This window comes from Crocuta crocuta, unplaced genomic scaffold (assembly GCF_008692635.1).
Source record: "Crocuta crocuta isolate KB4526 unplaced genomic scaffold, BGI_CrCroc_1.0 scaffold132, whole genome shotgun sequence".
NCBI classification, from domain to species: Eukaryota; Metazoa; Chordata; class Mammalia; order Carnivora; family Hyaenidae; genus Crocuta; species Crocuta crocuta.
This window is the reverse complement of record NW_027528611.1, coordinates 2,620,289-2,643,734: the sequence shown is the minus strand read 5'-3', so window position 1 is coordinate 2,643,734 and position 23,446 is coordinate 2,620,289. Positions and strand designations below refer to the sequence as shown.

General features: G+C 38.7%; 1 protein-coding gene across 2 annotated transcripts in view; it reads left to right on the top strand.

The window, feature by feature from the left end:
- Positions 1-23,446, top strand: part of MAPK14 (mitogen-activated protein kinase 14) — a 74,206-nt gene that overhangs the window by 22,350 nt on the left and 28,410 nt on the right. For both annotated transcript variants that reach the window (XM_077754905.1, XM_077754904.1), the window contains exons 2-4: positions 3,060-3,189; positions 10,009-10,067; positions 22,652-22,763. In XM_077754905.1, the coding sequence (XP_077611031.1) occupies positions 3,060-3,189; positions 10,009-10,067; positions 22,652-22,763 (301 nt within the window). The remainder of the gene's footprint in view (positions 1-3,059; positions 3,190-10,008; positions 10,068-22,651; positions 22,764-23,446) is intronic.

Here is a 23,446-nt window from a genome sequence, read left to right as displayed (position 1 = left end):
TGAGTTCGGGCCCCATGTAGGGCTCTGCAGTGTAGAACCTGCTTGGGATTCTCTCTCTTTCTTTCTTTCTTTCTTTCTTTCTTTCTCTCTCTCCCTATTTCTCTGCCCCTCCCCTGCTCATGCTCTCTCTTTCTCTCAAAATAAATAAACTTTAAAAAAATCTTTTTAAAAAAGTGGCAGTTTTGAGAGCCTTATTTGAAGTCAAGGCCAGAAATTAGGAATGAAACCAGTCTGTATGAGTGTACATTCTTTTTTTTCTTCAACCACAATTAGTTCTTGGATTTAGACAAGGAGAATAAAATAGTTGAGATCACCCGAAGTCAGACTTTATCCAGGTGAGTATAGGAGAGAGAAGCAAAGAAATAAGAGAGCATGTAATCTAAGCCAGGCAAGAAGGGAAATGAAGATGGGACAGGGCTTGAAGGGTGGAATCAGGCAATAACAATGAGGTCCACAAATGTAGTCAGGATACAAGTAAACTAGAAGTAAACTAAAAGGCATAGAATGTTTGTGATGGAAAACGGGTGCTGGCATTCAAAATTGTGTAGGCAGGGCAGCTTTTGGTGGAGATCAAGGTCCAGGGTGTGACCACGGAGGTGGCTGGATGAGGTGGAGTTTCCCGGAGAGGTCAGGAAACTGAGAGGCCAGGATGTTGGATGTGCCTTCCACCTGGATGTTGAAGTTGCCAAGAATGATGACAGAAGTTGAGGGTGGAGAGAGACTTTGAGATAGGAACTAACTTTTCGGTGAATGATGGAAAATTCCAGGTCAGTGGATTATAGCAGCAGAGAGGTAGAGATACTTGTAATCAGGGGCTTTTGTAAAGCTTATGGAGAATTAGAGTCTGGAAGTAGGGATGGTTGGCAAGGAGGACATCTGCCCCACCTGCTGGACTTGAGGTACCTGGGCTATGCCCTCTAAGGGCAAGGATGTGAGACAAGTAGTGTCTTCAAGGTAGAGCCTAGATTCAATTAAATCAAAGAGATGGAGGGAAGGCTCAGAAAAGAGGTTGAAGATTTACAGGAGCGGATAACAAATTGGGAGTTGAAGAGCAAGGGTGTAGTGTTAGGATTTGGGGTGAAGGGAGGGGAACTTCTGGGACAAGGACAGAGTCACATGGGAAAGAGTTTGGTCATGGTAGATGATCCCAAAGTCTTGGATGCCCTTTTGAGACTGAGGTAGATAGGAGGATGAGGCATGAATGGATTAGCTGTCTCTAAAAATGATTAAAATACACATCAGGTTTCTTGCTGTAGTCCTACATGATCCAGCCTCTGTCGAGGCCTCTGACCTCACTCTTCCCTGCTCTCCCCTTGCTCACTGTGTCCCACCTACACAGGCCATCTTGATGCCCTCCAGCCTGCCGCAGACTTTCTACCATGGTTCCTTCTTTCTTTTGTTTGCACCAGCTCTTCTGACAGGCAGCTTGGCAAAGTGGTTGAGAGCATGAGCTGCGGATCCAGATTCCCTGCTCCTGCCACTTTCTAGCTTTGTGATCGTGGACAAGTTACTTAATCTCTCCAGGCTTCAGTTTCCGAATTTCTCACCGGGGTAATGATAATAGCATTCACTTCATAGGGGTGTTAGGGATTAAAAATTATTTTAATTTTAATTTTAAAGATTCATGTGAAGGGCCTAGAACAGTTTCTGGTATGTGGTAAAGACTCCAGGGGCACCTGGGTGGCTTAGTCGGTTCGGAGTCTGACTTCAGCTCAGGTCATGATCTCATGGCTCGTGGGTTTGAGCCCCGCGTCGGGCTCTGTGCTGAGAGCTAGCTCAGAGCCTGGAGCCTGTCTTTGGATTCTGTATCTCCCTCTCTCTCTGATCCTCCCCTGCTCACGCTGTCTCTCTCTGTCTCTCAGAAATAAATAAAACATTTAAAAAAATTTTTAAAAAGTCTCCATAAATATTACTAATATTATTTTTTCTTCTGTTTGAAGTTCTTTTTCCCTATACGTTTACATGGTTGCTCCTATCTCATTTGTTCAGTCGTCTGAGCTCAAATGTACTTCCTCAGACATTGTAGCTAAAGTAGCAAAACTCCACTGACTTTCTGTCATTTTTCCCCTTATTCTGTTTTATTTTAGTCCTAACATTCGTCACTATTTGAAATTCTGCTCGTTCCCTCCCCCTCATCCCTGAGGGCTGAGATTCGTTGGCCTGTTCCTTACTGCGTCTTAGCTTCTAAAAAGTAGCAGATACTTTGTAGATGTTCAAGAAATTGTCGTGCCAACTCTTTGCCCTGAAAGCATCCCAAGCCCTCCACTCTGATCAGGCAGTATTTGGTGGCAAGGTGACAGGGAGGCCTACGGCAGAGAAGACAGAGTCCAGCTCTTTCTATACCAGTCTGTTGGCTCATGTAGATCCGAGTGGCTGTGGCTGCTTGTTTTTGTGTTAATTGGGACACAGCTGCATCCAATTTTATTTTTATTTTTTAATTTTTTAATTTTTTTAACGTTTATTCATTTTTGAGAGACAGAGAGTATAAGTGGTGGAGGAGCAGAGAGAGAGGGAAACACAGAATCTGAAGCAGGCTCCAGGCTCCGAGCTGTCAGCACAGAGCCGGGCGTGGGGCTCAAACTCACAAACCTGAGATCATAATCTCTGTTGAAGTCGGATGCTTAACTGACTGAGCCACCCAGGTGCCCTCGCTTTTTTTAAAAAAAATTAACGTTATTCATTAATCCACTTTTAAATCTATTGTCTAGCTGCTTTCTGACTGTGACCATAGAGGTAAGGAGTTGTGACAAAGGCCCTAAGCCTCCCACAATCTAAACTATTTACTATCTGGCCCATGGAAAACATTTTCTGATCCCTGATCTAGATGCATTAAAAAAAAAAAAAAAAGATCAGAAGGAAACACCAGAAATAACAGATTACTTTGGATAGTGGGATTATAGGTTGTTTTCATTTTTTATGTTTACACTTCTTACTTTTTATGTATTTTTTTGTAGACCCATTTAGTCCAGAAATGGAAAAGCCTTATAAATACTAATTTTGAAGGATTTAAAGCACACTTAATGATGCGTCCTTTATGTGTTTTTGGTTTTTTTCCTTAGTGCTGCCTTTGACACAAAAACTGGGTTACGCGTGGCAGTGAAGAAGCTCTCTAGGCCGTTTCAGTCCATCATTCACGCCAAGAGGACCTACAGGGAACTGCGGCTACTTAAACATATGAAACATGAAAATGTAAGTTACTCATTCAAGGAAGAATAAATGCTGCCATTGAATAGACTGGAAAAAGTTGTGGTTTAATTACTGCAAATTGGTGTACATCAGAATGCTTCACTCTGTAGACTGTGTTTCTGGTATTGGGGTGTAGTGGCCACTGAGTTATATCAGGTCACCTTGGAAATCAAAATCCTCAGGGATCGGAGCCTTGGGAAACAATGGGAATATTTTCCCAGAGGCTGAGTTTTACTCAAATCATTTTAGAGGGAACGCATTAACAGATTTTTCTTTAATAAAAAGCTTTTTAAGAGAAAATATTACAAAACAAACTTGCATTCTTTACTAGATTTACTTCAGGCTGTAGTGTCCAGAGATGGGAGTCCAAGTTTATTTTATGTTATCATGGGTTATTTCAGTGGGGAACTTAGAGGCAGCATGCCTTAGGCTCACTGAATGTCCTTTCAAAGGTGGCTATTATTTTATGGATAATTTAATATTATAATTTTTCCTTTTTAATCTTTTTCAAGACCGCTTTTCCAAGTTCAGATATTTTAATAAATGCGACAAAGACACTGTTTTAGTTAAATATAACTTTTTCTTTTCTGTCAGTTTGGGAATTTGAAAGCAATACCATACTGCAAAGGAGTACTTAAAAATCCTAATACCGTGGGGTGCCTTGGTGGCTCTTTTGGTTGAGCATCTGACTCTTGATTTCAGCTGAGGTCATCATCTCACATTTCTGAGATCGAGCCCTGAATAGGCCCTGTCCTTGCCTGCTTGGGACAGCACAGAACCTGCTTGGGATTCTCTGCCTCTCTTTTAAAATAAATAAATAAACTTAAAAATCCCAATACAGTATATAAAGGGATGCGATTGGAATATTAGCTGAACATGAAAAAATTATTGAAGATACTTACTTTCTTAAATTTCAAAATCAAGTTTAAAAGAATTTGTGATTGTGTATGAAAGGAAATGTCAAATTTGTAGCATTGTAGAAACAACAGCCATAGAGATTTTAAGAGTCATTTGACCCTATTGATTGTTACTGTTGAAAAAAATTCAAAATCGGTAAGTTTACTACCTGACTATTCAGACCTTTTTTGTTTTAATAATTGAACTTTAAGAAAAAAAATTACAGAGATGTGATACTTTTTATTAACATACATTTGTTTCACAAGGTACAAAATTCTTCTAAGTTGGGAACATTGAGACTTAAATTTGGAATTGGATTATGGATGCTCTTATTATTACAACTGTAGCTTCTTATTTATTTTCATGTTTTATTTTAATTGCATCCTGTTGAGCAACTCCTGTTCTCCACGGGTAACCTCTATTCCTAGGTATAACGTATGAATATCCATGGGCAAATCTGAGTTTTTAAAAAGTTCAGTGCAGAGCTGCAGCCTTCCTAATCAGTGACATGTTTATAAGAAGTTGATATATGCGGAAAAAGCTAGCAGGCAAAGCTTTATTCCAGGGTCTGCATAAACTCAAGGTGGCCGGGGAGCTTAACTGATGCGTTTACATTTGGTTTTTAACATAGTTGAGTGTGTATGCTGTTTTTCATTACACATTAATAAATGTGACAAAAGCATTATCAGAGCTTTTAAATAAAGAATACTTTGAAAATGGAATGCAAACCCAACATTTATGGAACCCCAAAGTGCTTTCAGGAGTCCTGAGGATCCCACTGGTGTTGCCAGTGCTCATTTATGAACATCTGGCTTAGATTACCAGTGCTATACTTTATTGTTCTGCCTCTCTTCATAGACCATTTAAGCCAAAGTTTAGGGCAGGGATTATTTTGGGTTATCTGAATCCATGCCTTGGCTTTTCTAGTGATTATTAGAAACAACCTTACTTAGTTTTTTATGCCCTAATTTTCTGTTATGAGATACTTCAAAACATGTCTTATACGATATTGGGTTGGTTACATTGGGTCACTCTGTAGAAACTAAAAGGGCATAGTGATGGGATATAATTGTTCTACTTTAGGAGAGGCTAAAAGAATCTTTTAAAAAAGAGGGCTGATAGTATTAGGATTTTGATTTACATTAGGTGTTTTATAAGCAGCTCACTTAATAGCAGCGTTAACATGTTTAGGTTTTAGCAGTATCAATGTAGAGCTTAAATACTGTACTTAAATATTGGTGATCTGGTTTTGAACAAAAGAAGCACATGGCTCAAAATTTCATAGTTCTCTATTCTGTTGGCAAGTATTTGAAGGAGGAAAGGGAAGGGGCGAACAGACTTTGACTTAATGTAGAAAAATTACTGAACTTCATCCTATTCTACAAACACTTATATAGGAACTCCACTTTAATTCAGAAATCAACAACAATATTTGATGTCTTTAACACAAGTGCACTGAAACAATGACTTGGTCTACCATGGTAAGATTAAATCTAAGGCTCCCAAATAAAAATTTTTAAAGGATTCCTTAAATACTTTTAAATTTCAAGATGCACAGCTCTCTAGGCCCTTAGCTCCAGGCAATCTTTATAGTACCTGCCCTGAAGGCCAAAAGATGCAGCTGGCAAGATGCTCCCCTTTCATATTTCCTTAGAGCAGGTGTTAATGAGATCAAGGTCATAAGTTCAATCAGGAATGCACCAGGTAACTTTGTTCAGAGAGTAACCCTTACAGGCACAGAGGTCATTCCCCCTAACTCCTATTACCCATCTGATAAATGTGTGTCTGTGATTCGTTATCATTAATAAAAGAAATAACTTAAGATGAAATACTGATTTTGAGTCAGGCATTTTTGGGTAAGAAATCACGTGCATTTGGCAACTAGAAATTACATTTGTTACCAATATTTAATATAGTCAAGAGTTTTAAGCTGCTGCTGTTTTTGGAGGCCTAGTGGCTAGTTAAAAATTGTACAGTGGCCCAAAAGAGTCATTTATTTGTTTACTTTACAGATTTTATTTTTAAGTAATTATTACAATCAATGAGGGGCTCAAATTCACAACCCAGGCATGTCCTCTTGATTGTGTGCCAATTCGTATCACTTCTGTCTATGAGCTTTTTTTTTTTTTTTATTTTTTATTTCTAGGAGAGAGACAGCATGAGTAGGGGAGGGTCAGAGAGAGAGGGAGTCACAGACTCTGAAACAGGCTCCAGGCTCTGAGCTGGCAGTCAGCACAGAGCCCGACGCAGGGCTCGAACCCACGAACCGTGAGATCATGACCTAAGCGAAAGTCGGATGCTTAACCAACTAAGCCACCCAGGCGCCCCTTGTCTATGAGCTTTTGACTATTGTAGGACAGTTCTGGGACATTTGCTGATTATTTGTATTGTAAATGTTTTTTCTAAATAATTGATTCCTGGGTTACTTTTGGGTCTCTGAAAGCAGAAGGAGGGAAACAGGCGATAATATAACTTGAATTAAAAGGAGATTTCCATTTAAGGAAATGAGAAATGGGGGTGCCTGGGTGGCTCAGTTAGTTCAGTGTCTAACTCTTGATTTTGGCTCAGGTCGTGAGCTCATGGTGTGGGATAGAGCTCCTTGCACAGCATGGAGCCTGCATGAGATTCTCTCTCCCTGTCTCTCTGCCTCTACCCCACTGGTGCTCTCTCTTTCTCTCTGAAAATAAATAAACTTTTAACAAAGTAAGAATTGAGAAGTGAATAGATTATGGAATATTCCCCCAAGTTCCCCAGTTCTATTTTAATGCTGGGAAACTTGTTTTACAGTATTTTCCTTTTGATGAATACTCCATAAATACAATGAATGTAATGTAATTAATGTAAAAGCCCACAACAAAATTAAAAATACTTTCATGTAACATGGGTAGTTTTAATCTCATAAAATGTGTCCTTTTAAAGAAATTAAAATTTGATAGGCTATTTACTAACATGCTTGCTCAGTTATATTTTCCAAATCAGTTTATTGGGCTTCTTGCAGTCATGCTTCTCGGTCATTTGAATAATAATTTTGTTACTGGAAGTAGCTGCTTCTGATGGTTTCTGTGATTTGTATTTCGTAATTCTTTATATTTTTCTTTCTTTTTTAAAATTTTTATTTCTGAGAGAGAGAAGGAGAGGAAGCGTGAGCAGGGGAGGGTCAGAGAGAGAGGGAGACACAGAATCCGAAACTGGCTCCAGGCCCTGAGCTGTCAGCACAGAGCCCGATGCAGGGCTTGAATCCATGAACCGCGAGATCATGACCTGAGCTGAAGTCGGACACTTAACCGACTGAGCCACCCAGGTGCCCCAGTATTTTGTAATTCTTTATAAAACTCCAAGGGCTGTGATCACCACTTACTTTGGTAATCAACAGAGGGTCAGTCCTTTGTGCTAGGCACCTTCAGTTACATTGTCTACTTACTCTTCCGCACAATGCGGTAAAAATAAGCATCCCCCTCTCTCTCATATGAGGAAAATGAGGCTTGGAGAGGATTCCTTTCTTTCATTTATTTAACAAATATTAATTGAGGTGCTGTGTGCCAGACAGTATTCCAAGTGCTGGGGTTATCGGAATGAAAAAGACATGAGTTCATGGATCCAGGAAATGACAAACTGACTGTGGAGTTCAGACAGATGGCTGTTTGATTCTGAAATGCTTATTGTGTTTGCAAATTGAAGTTGGAGCTTTTATTTGGAAATGTTTTGGACTTCTGTTGTTTTACTGTCTTTGAGGTTACTCTAACATGAAAAATCCTATTTAAATTGATCTCTAGTGTTTTAATTTTACTTTAATTTGAAGATTTTCACAATCAAAAGTGAAATAATGTAAAACACTGTAAATTGTTTTAAACTTTTCCTATTGTACTGGGGAGATGGAGCACCTCACATAACAAGAATCAGTGATTTGAAAATAGTGGAATGGTTGAACAAAATCAGCTTCTAGATCTCAGTCACCTTGAGTACCAGTGGGGAAGAAAATGATTTGACTTAAATTTAAAGCACAATTCAGACCTGTTATAAGGTCACAGATACACTTTGGTTGGAATGTAAATTGACCTCACCATTATGTAGGACAACTTGACAGTATTAAGATCCTTAAATATATTGGTATCCTTTGATGCCGTTATTTCTTGAAGTTTATTTTCTGGAAGGAAATACAAGATGTGCAAAGTATATTTTACACACACATCTAGATGCACATGTGTGTACATATGTGTACACACAGTGCTCCTTAAATGTCCAAAGATAGGAAATTGGTTAATTAATGGTATATACAAATGTTAGAGCATGAAATATATTTGAGGATATGAGAATAGTCATTATATAGTGACAAGGCAGTATAAAAACTGTATGCAGAATATAACCCCACCTTAATTTACATATATCAGAAAAATCAAAGGAAATACCTCAAAATGTTAATGATAGTTATAATGGGTAGTACAGTTCTAAGTAATTTTGGTTTTCTTTTTTTTTTTTTAAGTTTAGTTATTTATTTTGAGAAAGAGAGAAAGCATGAACAGGGAGGGACAGAGAGAGAAGGAGAGAGAGAATCCCAAGCAGGCTCTGTGCTGTCAGTGTGGAGCCCGATATAGGACTCAATCTCACAAACTGCAAGATCATGACCTGAGCCAAAACCATGAGTTGGAAACGTAATCATCTGAGCCACCCAGGCATCCCAGTTTCTTGTATACAGTTGTCTGGCTAGTGATCTTACAGGTACTTTTTCTTTGAATAAGATGTAAAGTCTTGAGATGCTATTCTCCTTGACTTCCAAGGCCTTTTTTTTTGGCTTGTTTCCCATTTGGATTCAGGCTATATAATTGAAATTGCTTTTAAAAGTCTAATAGTTGAATGAGTGGAGTAACATTCTGATTGAAAGGTTCTTTTTCATGATAAGGTTTTGAGCATTGGTTTATTTTTACTTTCAGAGCTGTTTATTTAACTTGCTTGGTTAGAGAAGCATGCTAATGAGGCCATGGTCATTGGTTAGTTTTCATTAAGGCCATTTAGCTTTCATTTGTTTCATTTCCAGATATTCTTAACTCTGGTTTTAGGAGTAACCGATGGTGGTTGGAGGATGGTGGTGGTATATATGGATTGGTCAGTATAATTCCATGACCAGAAAAACTGCTCAAAGACCATGGATTACTGAGTATTAAGTAGTTTTTGCTTTATCCTTGCATAAAGATAGCCGTAAAATTTTTTTTAGGACTATTATAAGAATAATACCAAGAATATACTAAGAGACTATTTTGGAGCTCAAAAAATGTCAGTCTTGAAGACTACATCTGGAAAATTTTCATGGAATAATAATATGTTTAAAAAAGAAACATGATACTGGGCCACTTGTGTGGCTTAGGTGGTTAAGTGTCCTACTCTTGGTCTTTGCTCAGGTCATGATCTCATGGTTTGTAAGATCGAGCCCCATGTCAGGCTCTGTGCTGACAGTGCAGAATCTGCTTGTGATTCTTTCTCTTCCTCTCTCTGCCCCTCTCCCACTTTCATGCATGCTTTCTCTTTCTCTCTGTCTCTCAAAATAAATAAGTAAATAAACGTTAAAAAAAAGAAACATATAATAATAATAGTTATAGAAGTGTGACATTTTTCTGCTTGTTAATCATTAGCCTATTAGTGCATATGTGAGTCAAGAGCCCTAAATCTTTTTGCTTCTTATAAACAAGTGGACATTTAGCCAGTTCTAAAGAGATTAAGTCTCTTTAGAGTAATAGTAAAAATATTAATTTTTAGTAAAAATAAATAGTAAAAATAAAATGGGTAAAAAATAAGTTGTAGTTAAGTGTATGATGTTGTGTTATTGAACTGAGATAGTAGGAGTTGAAATTAGTTCCTATTAAAATGACTATGACCTGATGGGTACCACAGTTCTGTATTTATTTACTGTCTGATTTTTCTATTTTCTCACAGGTGATTGGTCTGTTGGATGTTTTTACACCTGCACGGTCGCTGGAGGAATTCAATGATGTGTGAGTGAACCTTTTGAATTTGCCTTCCTTAGGTAGATGAGAGTAGCAGCCAATTTCTATTCCTGAACTATTTAGCAGGAAGCAGACTTCAAAAGATTCTTTATCCCTGCCATCCAGCTCTCCAAGGGGACGGCGATGGGTACAGAGATGGTATGTTATGTGTGGTATAAATCCACGTGGGAGAGGTCGGTGCCCAAACTCCTGCTTTGTTCAAGGGTCAGATACATATTAGTATTTTCATCATTTCAGGCACGTTGTAAAGATGCAGTGGTGAGCCCTTGCAGAGTTCCATGGAAAGGAGTATAGGGAGTTTTGACTATGACTTTTGTTTACAAATTGCCTGTCCCACTTGTTAAAGAGATGCCTTTACACTTTACATCATTTAAATGTACATCAAGAAATGTAACCAGGCCCTGGTTCCATAGAAGCTCTTCCCTCTTTTTTGTTCCACTTGTGTGTGGAAATGATACTAGACCTTCATGCTCCTCTTTGAAGAACTGGATTTCTGTCCTGTACAAGGGGTGGGCCTCATGTATTGAGAAAGCTGATGAATCGTGCTGATTCTCCCAGTTGTGACCATCTCTGTTGTATCACCTGTGACCCTCCTCCCCCGCCCCCCCCAAAAAACAGAGCCTGAGATTCTCAGGAACCAGCAGTAGGAGTTTGGGAAAATGAAACCAGAGAGAAAGCTGCTATGAAGATATTTATTTAAGAGGTCACTACCGTGAGCAATTGAGCTGAAAACTGCCAGGATCTTCTCGGAAGCAGTTTGAATGTACCTCAGATGGGGAACATTTATCCCCTGGCCCCTGACCCCATTGGCAAGGGTTGTTCCATAGGGCATTAATGCCCAGGTTGCACATGTGTGAGTTCAAGATAAATTCCAGCAGGTGTTCTTGTGCGTGGAGTGATCTACTGTAGCTTTGCCAGTATCTGAATTAGCACACCTCACTCCCATCCCTAATTCACAGATATCCTATACCATAAGCAAGAAGGAACACCTTTAATTCCAACTTTTCTGAGATATAATTGACATAGAACATTGTGTAAGTTGGGTTCTGATTATTACTATTATTATTATTATTATTATCATTTAAGTTTATTTTGAGAGAGAGAAAGGAGACAGGGGAGGGACAGAGAGAGAGAGAGAGAGAGAGACCGCAGGGCTCAAAGTCATGAGCCACAAGATCATGACCTGAGCCAAAACCAAGAGTCGGATGCTTAACTGACTGAGCCACCCAGGCTCTGATTACAGGTTCTGATTACAGTAAAACCTTGGATTGCGAGTAACTTGTTTTGAGAGTGTTCTGTAAGACAAGCAAACATTTCTAATACATTTTGACTTGATAAACGAGCAATGTCTTGCAATACGAATTATACATGATGCCAAACATCACATGATCACAACTGAGCTGATGGTTCTTGAAATTCACTTTGATATACAAGTGATTTGGATTATAAGCACCTTTCCGGAAAGAATTGTGCTCGCAAACCGAGGTTTTGCCGAATTTATAAACAAGAATGGAGTTCGTCTCTTAGGAGCACATCTCAGGACCACTTGTTAAATATTTGCTGAGCACAGTGTTAGAAAACACCTCAAAGTAATGGAAAACACTACTCTTTCCCCTTGACAAAATCAGAATCTTACTGGGGGAATTTTAAAACCCATTCGTAACCAGGTTATGAATTGGCTGTATGACCTTGGACTAGTCACTTTGCCTCCCTGGGCCCCAGTGGTTCTCTAATGAAGCCTAGTAAGCAAATGATGAAAATTGGGGCAGTTGACTTGTGAAGTGTTTTTAATACTAGAGAATCTCTGAAAATAGAATGGTGAGTCTAAGTTTGCCTTAGGAAAATGTTTCGTTTTTTATCTTTCTATGATGTTCGTATCACTGAAAAACCTTAGTGTCTGTCCAGGCCTGTGGTTATTTCAGAGTTTTCCAAAGTCATTTCAGAGTTTGCATGAGACCAAACTTCTTCACCTACAATTAATTGCAAGGTTTGCAAAAGTAAATACTTTCAGGGCCAAATAACATGAATGAGGCTCAGCATTGTACAAGTGGGAGTGGGGGGGGCGGTGTGTGTGTGGTAAAACAAAATACTTCCTTAAAGCAGTTAAATCTGCATTAAAACAAAACATGCAAACAAATAAAAACCCATTATTCTGGCCAAATCAAATATGCTGAAGGCTAGGGTGGTTCTGTAGCCTGCCAGGTTTAGAGTAGGTTGTAGTTTTGATCATGAATTTTTGTGCTAATTAATAAAATCTCTAGTTACTTTTCATATTTACAGTCGAATTTTAATCATGTGTTATGTGTATTTGTGCCTTTATGTTGCAGTTAGCACTTTTCATTTATCATACAGTTCAAATTTTTACTGAATTTTTAACTTCTTGGTTAATAGGCATTCTGCACACTTCATGTGAAAGACTATACTTTTTTAAATTTAAGTTTCATTTTAAAGTGATTTCTGCCCCCAACATGGGGTTTGAACTCACGATCCTGAGATCAAGAGTCACATACTCTAAGGACTGAGCCAGCCAGGCGCCCCCTGCAGGAGTGTACTTTTGAGAAAGGAACAATAGGTAGTGAGTTTGGGTCATTAGGCACAATGTGAATATAACAGAAAGAATTATTGTTTGGAAAATGTGGAGTTAAAAGAGGAATATATGAAGTTGTTCATATATATATGTGTGTATATGTGTATATATATATACACATATACACACATATATATATCTTTTTTTAATGTTTTATTTATTTCTGAGAGAGAGAGACAGTGTGAGCAGGGGAGGGGCAGAGAGAGAGGGAGGGAGATACAGAATCTGAAACAGGCTCCAGGCTCTGACCTGGCTGTCAGCACAGAGCCCGACACGGGGCTCGAACCCATGAACTGTGAGATCACGACCTGAGCCAAAGTCGGACGCTTAACCGACTGAGCCACCCAGGCGCCCCTACGAAGTTGTTCTTGAGTGCTGGAGGAGGTGGTTGACAGATGGCAAAATTTTGTAGATTGGTGATTGGGAGTCATTTGAACATTTCTGTTGGCTTCTTGATAGTAATGTTTGGTGGGAGGTGGCCTATAGATGCATATTCGTGCTGCAAATATTTAGCTAGCAAAAGAAATTTAAAAAATTACTTTTAAAGTGTTTATTTACTTATTTTGAGAGAGAGAGAGAGAGAGAGAGCATGCATGAGGGAGGGAGAGAGGTAAATGAGAGAGGGAGAGACTCCCAAGCAGGCCCCACACTCAGCGCAGAGCCCAATTCAGGCGCTTGATCTCACAACCGTGAGATCATGACCTGAGCTAAAGTTGAGTCGGTCGCTTAATCAACTCAGCCACACAGGCGCCCCTAGAAATCCAAAAATTTTAAATGGCACTGGCCACTTAATACTGATTAGAACCTAGCCCCTAGAGTAAGCTGCAACTCTGTGCAAAAATACTGCCTTTTCTTAGGGATGTCGGTTCTCTAATCAAGCTTAGTAGGCAATGAAGAGTTTTTGGACCCGTAGTGGGAACTATTTCCTCAAATTTCCAGAAAAGAGAATTATCATGGTAAGTGAAAGGCAGACCCTCCCTACTATTTTCTGCTGCTGCTTTTTCCCTTTTTTTTTTTTTAAACACCTTCACATTGCAGGTTTCTTATACCTGAGTTCCTTATCTCTGCTTAGTTCTTGAAGAGGAAATAGAAGTGGGGTTTTAGATTCTGCTGCCATTTAGCCGAAGACCTTACAACAGGGTCAGCCAGCAACCACTGTTTTAGTGAAAACCAGTGTGCAGATTATCACCTAGTTTAGGGTTATACTTGATAAAAATGACTGTTCATCTAGCAAGTGTAGCTTTTTATGTCATTTCAAAAAAAAGTTGCTGAGCATGTTGAATAGGTAAAGGGAGTTTCTGGATTTACATCTACTCTGATTTCATTCAGTATTTGAACACCCATCCTATGCTAGGCATGGTACTAGCCTCTGGGGAATGTAACAGTAAATAAGATAAGCATGATATCTGATAATAGAGTTGAGACTCCTAATGGGAGAAAATTAAATTTTTAATAAACAGTAGGCAGTGTGGTAGGTTCCAGAAGAGCTTACATGATCTGTTCCTGTGCACTCCCTGACCACATCTGATATTCTTCCCACTCACTCTGCATTCCATCCGGCCTCTCTGTTCTTCTTTGAATATGGGCATCCACATTCCCAGTGGGACCTTGATCCTGGTTTCTAACGTTGGCCTGAACACTCTCCCCACATAGCCACATGACTGGCTCCTTCATTTCTTTCAGGACCCACTCAAAGGTCTCTTCACCAGAAGCTCTTTTCCCCTCACTCACATGGCTTCAGCCTACTTCCATCAGTGTCTACACCTTACTCTGTGCTGTTCTTCGCACATTTTACCATCCTCTGTTTGTTATTGTGTCTCTTCTCCCTCTGGCTTGTACGCCCTTGTAGAGTAGGGAGTTTGTTTTCTTCCTTGTTGAAGAAAAGTATCCCTTTAGTACTTAGAGATTTCAGATAGGAAACTGCAGTTGAGAGAGAAGAACTGCAGTCTATATTACTACGTATGACATTGCATACATCTCAGGTCTTTTGGCTCTAAATGTATTTATAGTGGCATTTTTCTTGATCCAGGGCTATGATTATTACTTGAAAGTCTGCTAACCTTTCTTATTGGGTAGATACTATGATTGGTTCTGTGTAAGATGTCACAACTAAAGGCCTTCCAGTTACATGTGGTGCCTGTTATTAATGAGATGAAGCATGAGTCTTTGCCTAAAATAGTTGAAGGACCAAGTCAAATTTCTAGAAGCAACATACAGGGTGTTAAGTGACCTCAGAATATAGGAAAAACTTAGTAGAGGAAATCCTCTAAACAAAGTAATAATTGTATCTGAAGAAACATAAATATAGATGGGGCATAGAGGTTGAAATCTATTCCAGACAAAGAAATGAACAAAACATGTAAAGTGTGCAGAAAAAGAGATTTGATTGAATGGAAAATGTTAAAGGAGTTGATAGATAAGCATTGATTTTTCTTTTATATTTGGGTCAACACTGTGTAAGTAAATTTTGATTGACTTTTGTGGCAGAGAAGAGTTCTCCTAATTTAGCAAAAAAGCATTATCTGCCTGGAAATACTGCTTTCCTCTATCACTGTGAAAGAAATACCCAGCCTCATTGTTTGGGCTTACAGAAATACTTTTGTTCTTTGCAAATAGGCTGAGCGCCCTAGATAGGTAATACAGGAAGAGAAGCATTCTGGGAGAAAGATGAAGGAGTTAACTGCATCAACAGTTATAGTTGCAACTTACTTCCTTCTCAGGTCTGCTGAAATGAGGGTGGACAGTTGGTAAAGTTCCTTGTAGCTGTCTTCAGTGACTTACATTTAATACCATTGAGTTTTTGTCTGACGTGGTCAATAAGATGTCCCCTTTTTCTCAAATGAGCTCATTTGAAAAAGTAAAGAAGCTTCAGGGTCTGGCTTGCGTTTGGGTCCTTCAATAAATCTTTTCCTAAGATTTGGACTTAGAGTTTGGGTCCTTCAATTAAGTCCTTCCTAAGTCTGGGTTGGGGCCCTCTCCTGTGTGTTTCTCTAACACCTTGATATTTTGTAGCTTGAGTCATGCTCTGTTATGAGTTTATATTTATAAATGCCTTCCTCTCATCTAAATTCTGTAACTTTTCATCATTGCATCCCCAGTGCTCAACAATTAATATTTGTTGGTGAAGTGATTGAAGAAATAACCTTGTGCTGTCTTGTTTATAACTGCTTGATGATCTAATTTTCTGGTAGTATGCTTAGTATATTCTCTTTTGACTAGCTTTTTTGTTTATATCCTTTAATGTAGACCATATGGTAGAATATTGAGTCTAGGTTGATTGATGCAGATAATGTAGAGGCCACCTCTCAGTAATCTTTGCTTCAAATGAGAAGTGTAGTTTGTTGTGAAATAAGCTGGCTAAGCCATCCATGTGGCTACTAAATGGTGCCTTTACTCCTTACAGTAGAACCATCTGGTCTGCTTACCAGATAAGATCTTTGGCAGAAGTATTTTAATAAGATGTGTCTTGCTTGGTCTTACTAGTAATTCTGTGTGCAGTGTCCTGGGTCATTAGATTCTGTTCAGTAGTAATTGCCTACTATTCTACCAGATACTATTCTAGTTTCTTTAGATACTACAGGGAACAACAATAATTTTGTCCTCCTTGAGCATTGTACAGATAGATAAAAATAAACAATGAGCATAAAAAAGTTTACTGTATTAGCAGGCAATAATGCTATGGACAAAAAGAAAAGGTAGCATAGGAAGGGCAATTTGGAGTGTGAGGGCATGGTGTGAGATGTACTTTTAAATGGGGTGGACAGTGGCCTTCTCATTGAGAAGGTGAATTTTGGAGCAAACATTTGAAGGAGTAGAGGAGTTAGGCTCATGGATATTCTGGGGGAAGAGCATTCCTGGCAGAAGAGCATTCTAAGCAGAAAGAGCAGCCAATGCAAAGGTCCTGAGACAGGAGAGTCCATGCTGAATTGGAATTGCAGCAAGGGGTCCCTATGCCTGGAGTAAGGAGGCCAGTGTGGAGCTGAATGGAATAGGGGAGAGAAGTAGATGATGAGGTCAGGGAGATAATTGGGAATAGGGTACTGGATTATAAGGCCTTATTGGCCATTGAAGGGATTTTCATCTTTATTCTAAATGAAAAGGAGAGAAGTGATATGATCTGGTTTTTATTTTTAAAAATTGCTCTCCTGCTGTGTTGCAAATAGACTGCAGTGAGTCCGGAGGATTGCTGGACGTGTTTCAGAGGCTTGTGGTTACAAATTGTCAATCCCTGTGATTATTTTAAATACTTTGTTTAAATATGGATGTGTTTTTCCCCTTGTGATGATTGCTTTATCAAATAGGGCTAAAAGTAGTAGACATGCCAGTCTATAGATATAAGAGAGATTTTTTTTTTTTCTATGTAGGTTTTTTTCTGATTGTATCATGCTTTAAAAAGAAAGGTGGAAGGGGAGGAGTCTTGACAATTGGGTGTTATCCAAGAAGTGCTTCATAAGTGAAGTTCTAAAATGGGGCACTGTCTAGAGGACTGAAAATCTCTTAATGAAGAGTTCTGCCTTTTTGCTGGTACAGTAGACTTTACTTATCACTTTGAGAAATGGTGATTTGTGCTCCTTACATTTGATTAAAGTTAAAGGAGACCATCTTCCAAGAAAAGTGAAGAACAAGATTTCAATTGGGCCATGAAATTATCTTTTCAGTCTTTAATAAGTCCTATTTACTTAATTCATCTAAGGATGGGAGAACTATTGAGGGGAAAAGAGGGGCCCATGTCTGTCCACTGGCTGCAACCTCAATGCTCACAGCTTACATTTGCCCAGAATCCAGAGGCCTCCTCGGCCAAGGACTCCATAATGCTGGATACTTTCACCCTGATATCATCATAGGCCTGATCATTCTGTCCTACATTATCTGTCGGCTCTAGTGGCCTGCAGCTGCGATAGGGAGCCCTCAGCAGTTCACCTGGGAGGGATGAGGCTGAGGATGCTGGTCGAGCATCCTGCTTGGCTGAGACACCAGTGGATTTTTGTTTCTGGTCATTATTTTGGCTCCTGGTGTCCAGTCCAGCAAGAGGCCTCTTATCAACAGCAGCAACCCCGCTGCCCAGGAGACCTCTTCCAGAGTCTTCTGGATGTGGTTAACCACTATTAAGCTGGGGGCTGTTTGAGCTATAGATACAGGGTGCTGAGGACACAGAGCTGAAATGTAGACTCATTAAAGTTACCATGGAGAACTGCTCAAATATTCATCTTGATAGCCTTTGTTTAGGTGTAAATGCAGCTGTGTTTGATGCTAAAATATGTTCTTTCCTTTCCCTGTCGCATGCAGGGGGTCCCTTGTAAGTTCAAGAGCACATTGTCTATCTTCGCCTATGAAGTCACTTTATCAGTGTCTTTACAGATTGTTCAGTCTAAGGTTGTGTGATATCCCCGTCTCACTCTCTAGCCAGAAGGCACTTGTCATTTGACTTTAAGATTCATCACATTTTTTCCATTCCATACCACTTGTGCCCCTGGTTCTCATTTAAAGAGAGAAACAGTTATTTGCCCTCATTCTTTGTCACTGGCTCAGTTATAAATGATTGAAATAGGGTAGCTATAACTCATCTTGTTATTTGAGGAAAAATATCTCTCTTACCCTAAATGAATGTTTTTAATTTTGTCAGATGTTCCTATTCTGGGAGAGAAAAAAAAAAAAAAACAAAAAACCTTTCAACTTATTTCCTTGTCCAATTGGGGTTGAGGAAGCCATGTATTTTGGAATCCAGACTAGACTTGGGCCCCAAGTCTGTGGTAGTTAATTTCTTTGAAAAGTCCATAATCTTTGTTCTACATTTGATTTTCCTTTCTAGCTTAAAAATAAACAAGGAGGGGGGGAAAATATGGCAGAACTAGATTACATTCCAACTTTCTCAAGTCAAACCCCTGTTAGTTTATTTGAAGTATTATGAACACTGACAGTAATCATGTCTTTACTAAAGGTAACTAAATTTGCTTTCTGGAGACAAATGCTGCAGAAACGTGGTTATCCATGAATGCTCCTTTTGGAATAGATTTATTTAAAATGTGTTCATCTACATGTTCTTCTCCCTCCCTCGTTCACCGTTTTAAAAGTTCATACCTCTTCCGTAAACATTCAGTAGCTTTGCATGATGCTTGCTTTTGTCCACTGTCAGAAGATTTATTTTGGAAACCTTTCTGTATACGACGAGCTGGAATTTGACAGTTGGTTGTTGTGGATTGGTCTTCTGGGTTTGTGGAAGCAACATACAGTGATTAGGTTAGTTCCCACAAGACATTTCTGCCATGAATGCTTTTTAGTTTAGTTAATTGTAGCCTGGCAGCAATGCACGATAGTCATTACTGTATAGACTGATTAATCTAATGTTTGGACAGTCTCACCCTCTGTCTGGAAATTTTAGTGATAAAATAGATGGGGTCTTTGATGAGGACAGTGGTGGAATATTCTAATTAAAACATTCTCTCAGGGTGTGCACTCATTGGTCATCTAGCTGTATAGGGTTTCTTACGTCACTGGTAGCCATTTAAACACCGTAGTTATACTTGCAATGACCATGTTTGCATTGGTAATACTGCTTACCACCTTTGTGAACTAGAACAGACATATTAGAGAGTTAAGATTTTTAGGTTTTATTTCAAGACCAATTAAGATAGATTTTAAGTGGAATCACATAGAACAATGTTCTCTTTGCTTACCTTTTCTCCTTAAAATTATTTTTTAAAGGCAAGAGAATAATCCTTTTACTATCCAAAGTCATAAATGTAATCCTTTGCAAAACACTTATAAAATAGAAAGTGGGTTCCCTCTTCCTCAACCTGAGCCTTGTAGTTTGTCATCATTGATATTAATGGGTATGGCAACCAGTATACCAGATCTTTGGGGAGAAGTCCTGATTTCAAAATATCAACTGGTTAATGATAACATTCTCATATTTGTCAGATTATGTGTTAGTTGGGGCTAAAAATATATAGTGACTGTGATTGAGATGGAATATTGCTGGGCTGTTGCCAACCTTCTTTCGGGAACGATTTTCATACTAAGTATTGAGAATTATTATGGAAATTACCTGGAGATACTGCTTCCCTGATTATTGTGACACTTAGAAAACTTTCTTTTTTAAGAAGATCCTTCTTTTGACTTAAATTTGAAGTCAACTGGAAGAATTTGGAGGCAATATGTGCTGTGATTGAGATGATGGTCCTGGGGCACCTGGGTGGCTCAATCAGTTAAGCATCTGACTTCAGCTCAGGTCATGATCTCACCCTTCATGGGTTCAAGACCCGCATCTGGCTCTGTGCTGACAGCTCAGAACCTGGAACCTGCTTCAAGTTTTGTGTCTCCCTCTCTTTCTGCCCCTCTGCCCCTCCCCTGCTTGTGCTCTGTCTCTCTCTCTCTCTCTCTCAAAAAGAAACATTAAAAACAAAAAAGACCATGGTCCTTAGAGCAAATAGTTTTTGATTCAACCTTCGATATTATCACTCTTTTAACCATGAGCAAGTTACATATCCTTGTTCTCTCTCTGTTTCCTCAACAGTGAAATGGGAAGGCTAGTGGGACCTACGTTACAGAGTTGCGGGGAAGAATGCATGAGACACAGGCATGATAAACAGTGCTCGACACAGGACGAGCCCTGACTACATTTGGTTATGTTATGTTGAACTTGGAACATCTCTTAAAAGAGAACTACCTTTATGAAATCTTTCACAAAGTCCAATTTACTCTTTAAATTACATTTAGAGTCTGCCCTTTCCTCAAGGAGTTGTAATTGTGCAACCTTTAAAAATACAAAATGCTAAAATCTTACTTTTATATCTCGGCTAAGTTCTTTTGATCTTTGTGAAATTGGGAACTGACCATATCAGCCGAAAAGGGAAATTACAAAACAGGAAAAAATTTCAATTCCTCTTTAAGGAGAGAAAGTAATAATATAGTGTGTGGTGTGTGTGTGTGTATGAAGAGAGATCACATGCCCTTTTATATAATAAATTAATAGATTTAAATTTGCTGGTCTAGTGTCTTTTCCTCCAAATTTATAAAATATAAAAATAGAAATGAAATGAAATCAGCATTTGTAATAGCTCAACTGGTATACATTATCATTCAGCCTCAGGAACGAGTAGTGATTCTTACACATTAGATAAAACCTAATTTGATTTTTTTTTTGTCTTTTTTTTTTTTTACAAATAGTTTATTGTCAAATTAGTTTCCACATAACACTCAGTGCTCATCCCCAAAGTGCCCTCCTAATTTGATTTTTAAAAATTTGGCCTTTTTACCACTGATCTGGTTATTATGTTCCCATAGCTGTGTAATAGAGTAATGAATGAGTAAGGCATTGCGTCTAGAATATTCGTGGTGAACCTGTTGGACTTGAATGTAATCGTTTCCCTAATCTTACCATGTAAGGTTTATAACCAGCACCACACCTGTGAGGAGAGATTCTGGAATGCCCCATTTTGCTTATAGATCATATTCCTCCTTCCTTTAATGAATACAAGAATATTGTCAGTGAGCAGTATCCTTTTACCAGTGAATCCTGAAAAAGGAGAATTATAATTTGAAAATTATAATTTGAAAATACTCCTATTTTAGAGCCTACAGCTTGGTTTATAATGAGGTGAAAATAACAATGATAGATTTAAAAATCAAGATACTTTATTATGGCCATGTATTTAGTTACACTGTATATTTCTCATGCAACATTAAAAAAACCTGATACTAACACATATATCAGTCTGATCTTCATCTTTGCTTTTTCCTTGTCTCTTTTTTCAGAGAGCCTAGAAAAGGATACATCAAGTAAGAATGAGCACAAAAAGTGTTAGAAAAATAGATGGCACATGGTAAAGTTAGGGTAGGGTGTTAAAAATGAGCCCCGCATGAGTAGTTCCTAAGTTTTTAGCTGTCACTGGCCTCCCTTCCCCTCTTCTTCCCCTCTTTTAGTGTGGCCCCCTTCCCTTCCCTTGTTCTCCCCTCCCCTCCCCTCCCCTGCCTTCTCTTCCCTTCCCTTCCGTTCTCTTCTCTTTTCTTTTGTTCATCATGATAACTGTACTCTTTTATCCCTATCACCTATTTCACCTGTCCCCCTGCCCACCTCCCCTCTGGTAACCATCAGTCTGTTCTCTGTAGTTAAGAGTCTGTTTCTTGGTTTCTCTCTCTCAATCTCTCTCTCTCTCTTTCCTTTGTTCATTTGTTTTCTTAAGTTCCACCTTTGAGTGAAATTATATGGTATTTGTCTCTCTCTGATGGACTTATTTCACTCAGCCTTATACCTTCTAGCTCTATCCGTGTCATTGCACTGTGTATATACCACATATAGTATATGTAATATTGCACTGTGTATATACCACATCTTCTTCATCTATTCATCAGTCAATGGACACTTGGATTGCTTCCATACCTTGGCTATTAATAAATAATGCTGCTATAAACAGAGGGGTGAATGTATCCCTTTGAATTAGTGTTTTTGTATTTTGAGGCTAAATACCCAATAGTGTGATTACTGGATCGTAGGGTAGTTCAGTTTTTAATTTTTTGAGGAACCTCCATACTGTTTTCCACAGCAGCTCCACTTGGTTTGCATTCCCACCAATAGTGCATGAGGGTTCCTTTTTCTCCGCATCCTCACCAATACTTGTTTCTTGAATTTGTTATTTCAGCCATTCTGACAGGTGTGAGGTGGTATCTCATTGTGATTTTGATTTGTATTTCCCTGATGATGAGTGATGTTGAACATTTTTTCATCTGTCTGTTGGTCATCTGGATGTCTTCTTTGGGGGAAATGTCTTTTCATGTCTTCTGCCCATGTTTTAATTGGATTTTTTGCTTTTTGGGGTTGTATCAGTGCTTTATTTTAGATACTAACCCTTTATCATTTGCAGATATCTTCTATTCAGTTGACTGCCTTTTAGGTAATTGCCTTTTCTTAAAAACGTCTGGAAGTCTTATGAAGATAAGAGCTCTCATAGGGGTCTGGATTATTGTGTAACTCTCCATTAATTTCTAGGTATCTGGTGACCCATCTCATGGGAGCAGACCTGAACAACATTGTGAAATGTCAGAAGCTTACGGATGACCACGTTCAGTTCCTTATCTACCAGATTCTCCGAGGTCTCAAGGTATAGTCTCCCTTTCTCCATTTCAGGGTTTAAGAGGAGGAAGAAAAAGATGAAGAAGAGGAAGAAAACCCCTTTCTTATGGAAAGTTTCAAACACAAAATCACAAGTACAATTATAGTGTAATGAACCCCTATGTTTACTCAATGACCACAGCTACCAACATATGGCCAATCTTGTTTCTTTTGTATCCCCAAGCCCTGGATTATTTTAAAACAAGTCCAGACATCGTATCATTCTACCCATAATAGATATTTCAGTAGGTATGTCTGAGAACTCAGGACTCTTCTTTCTTACATCTAAAGAGTAGTAATAATCTCTTGATCTAATCTGATGTCTGGTCAGAGTCATGTTGAAACTTTAAAAACCTAATTTTTTAATAAATTTTTTTAATAAAGAGGCTAATTTATTTGTGGGAAGAGCAGATAAGTAATGTTTTAAAATTAAAGCACCTTTGACATTGACATTTGACAGCTTTGAGTCCATAGTAAGCTCCAGAGCACTAGCCAGAAAACAGGTTGAAAGCTGTGTCACTCCTACTTCAACTGTATGAGTAGAGTTGATGGTATAGAAATCATAGTTATGATAAATGTTCAGATTACTGATAATTGTTGTCACTTCTAATGCCACTATTTAATTCTACTAGTTCTTACTGATTAATGAAAATATACTTCAATGATGGCATA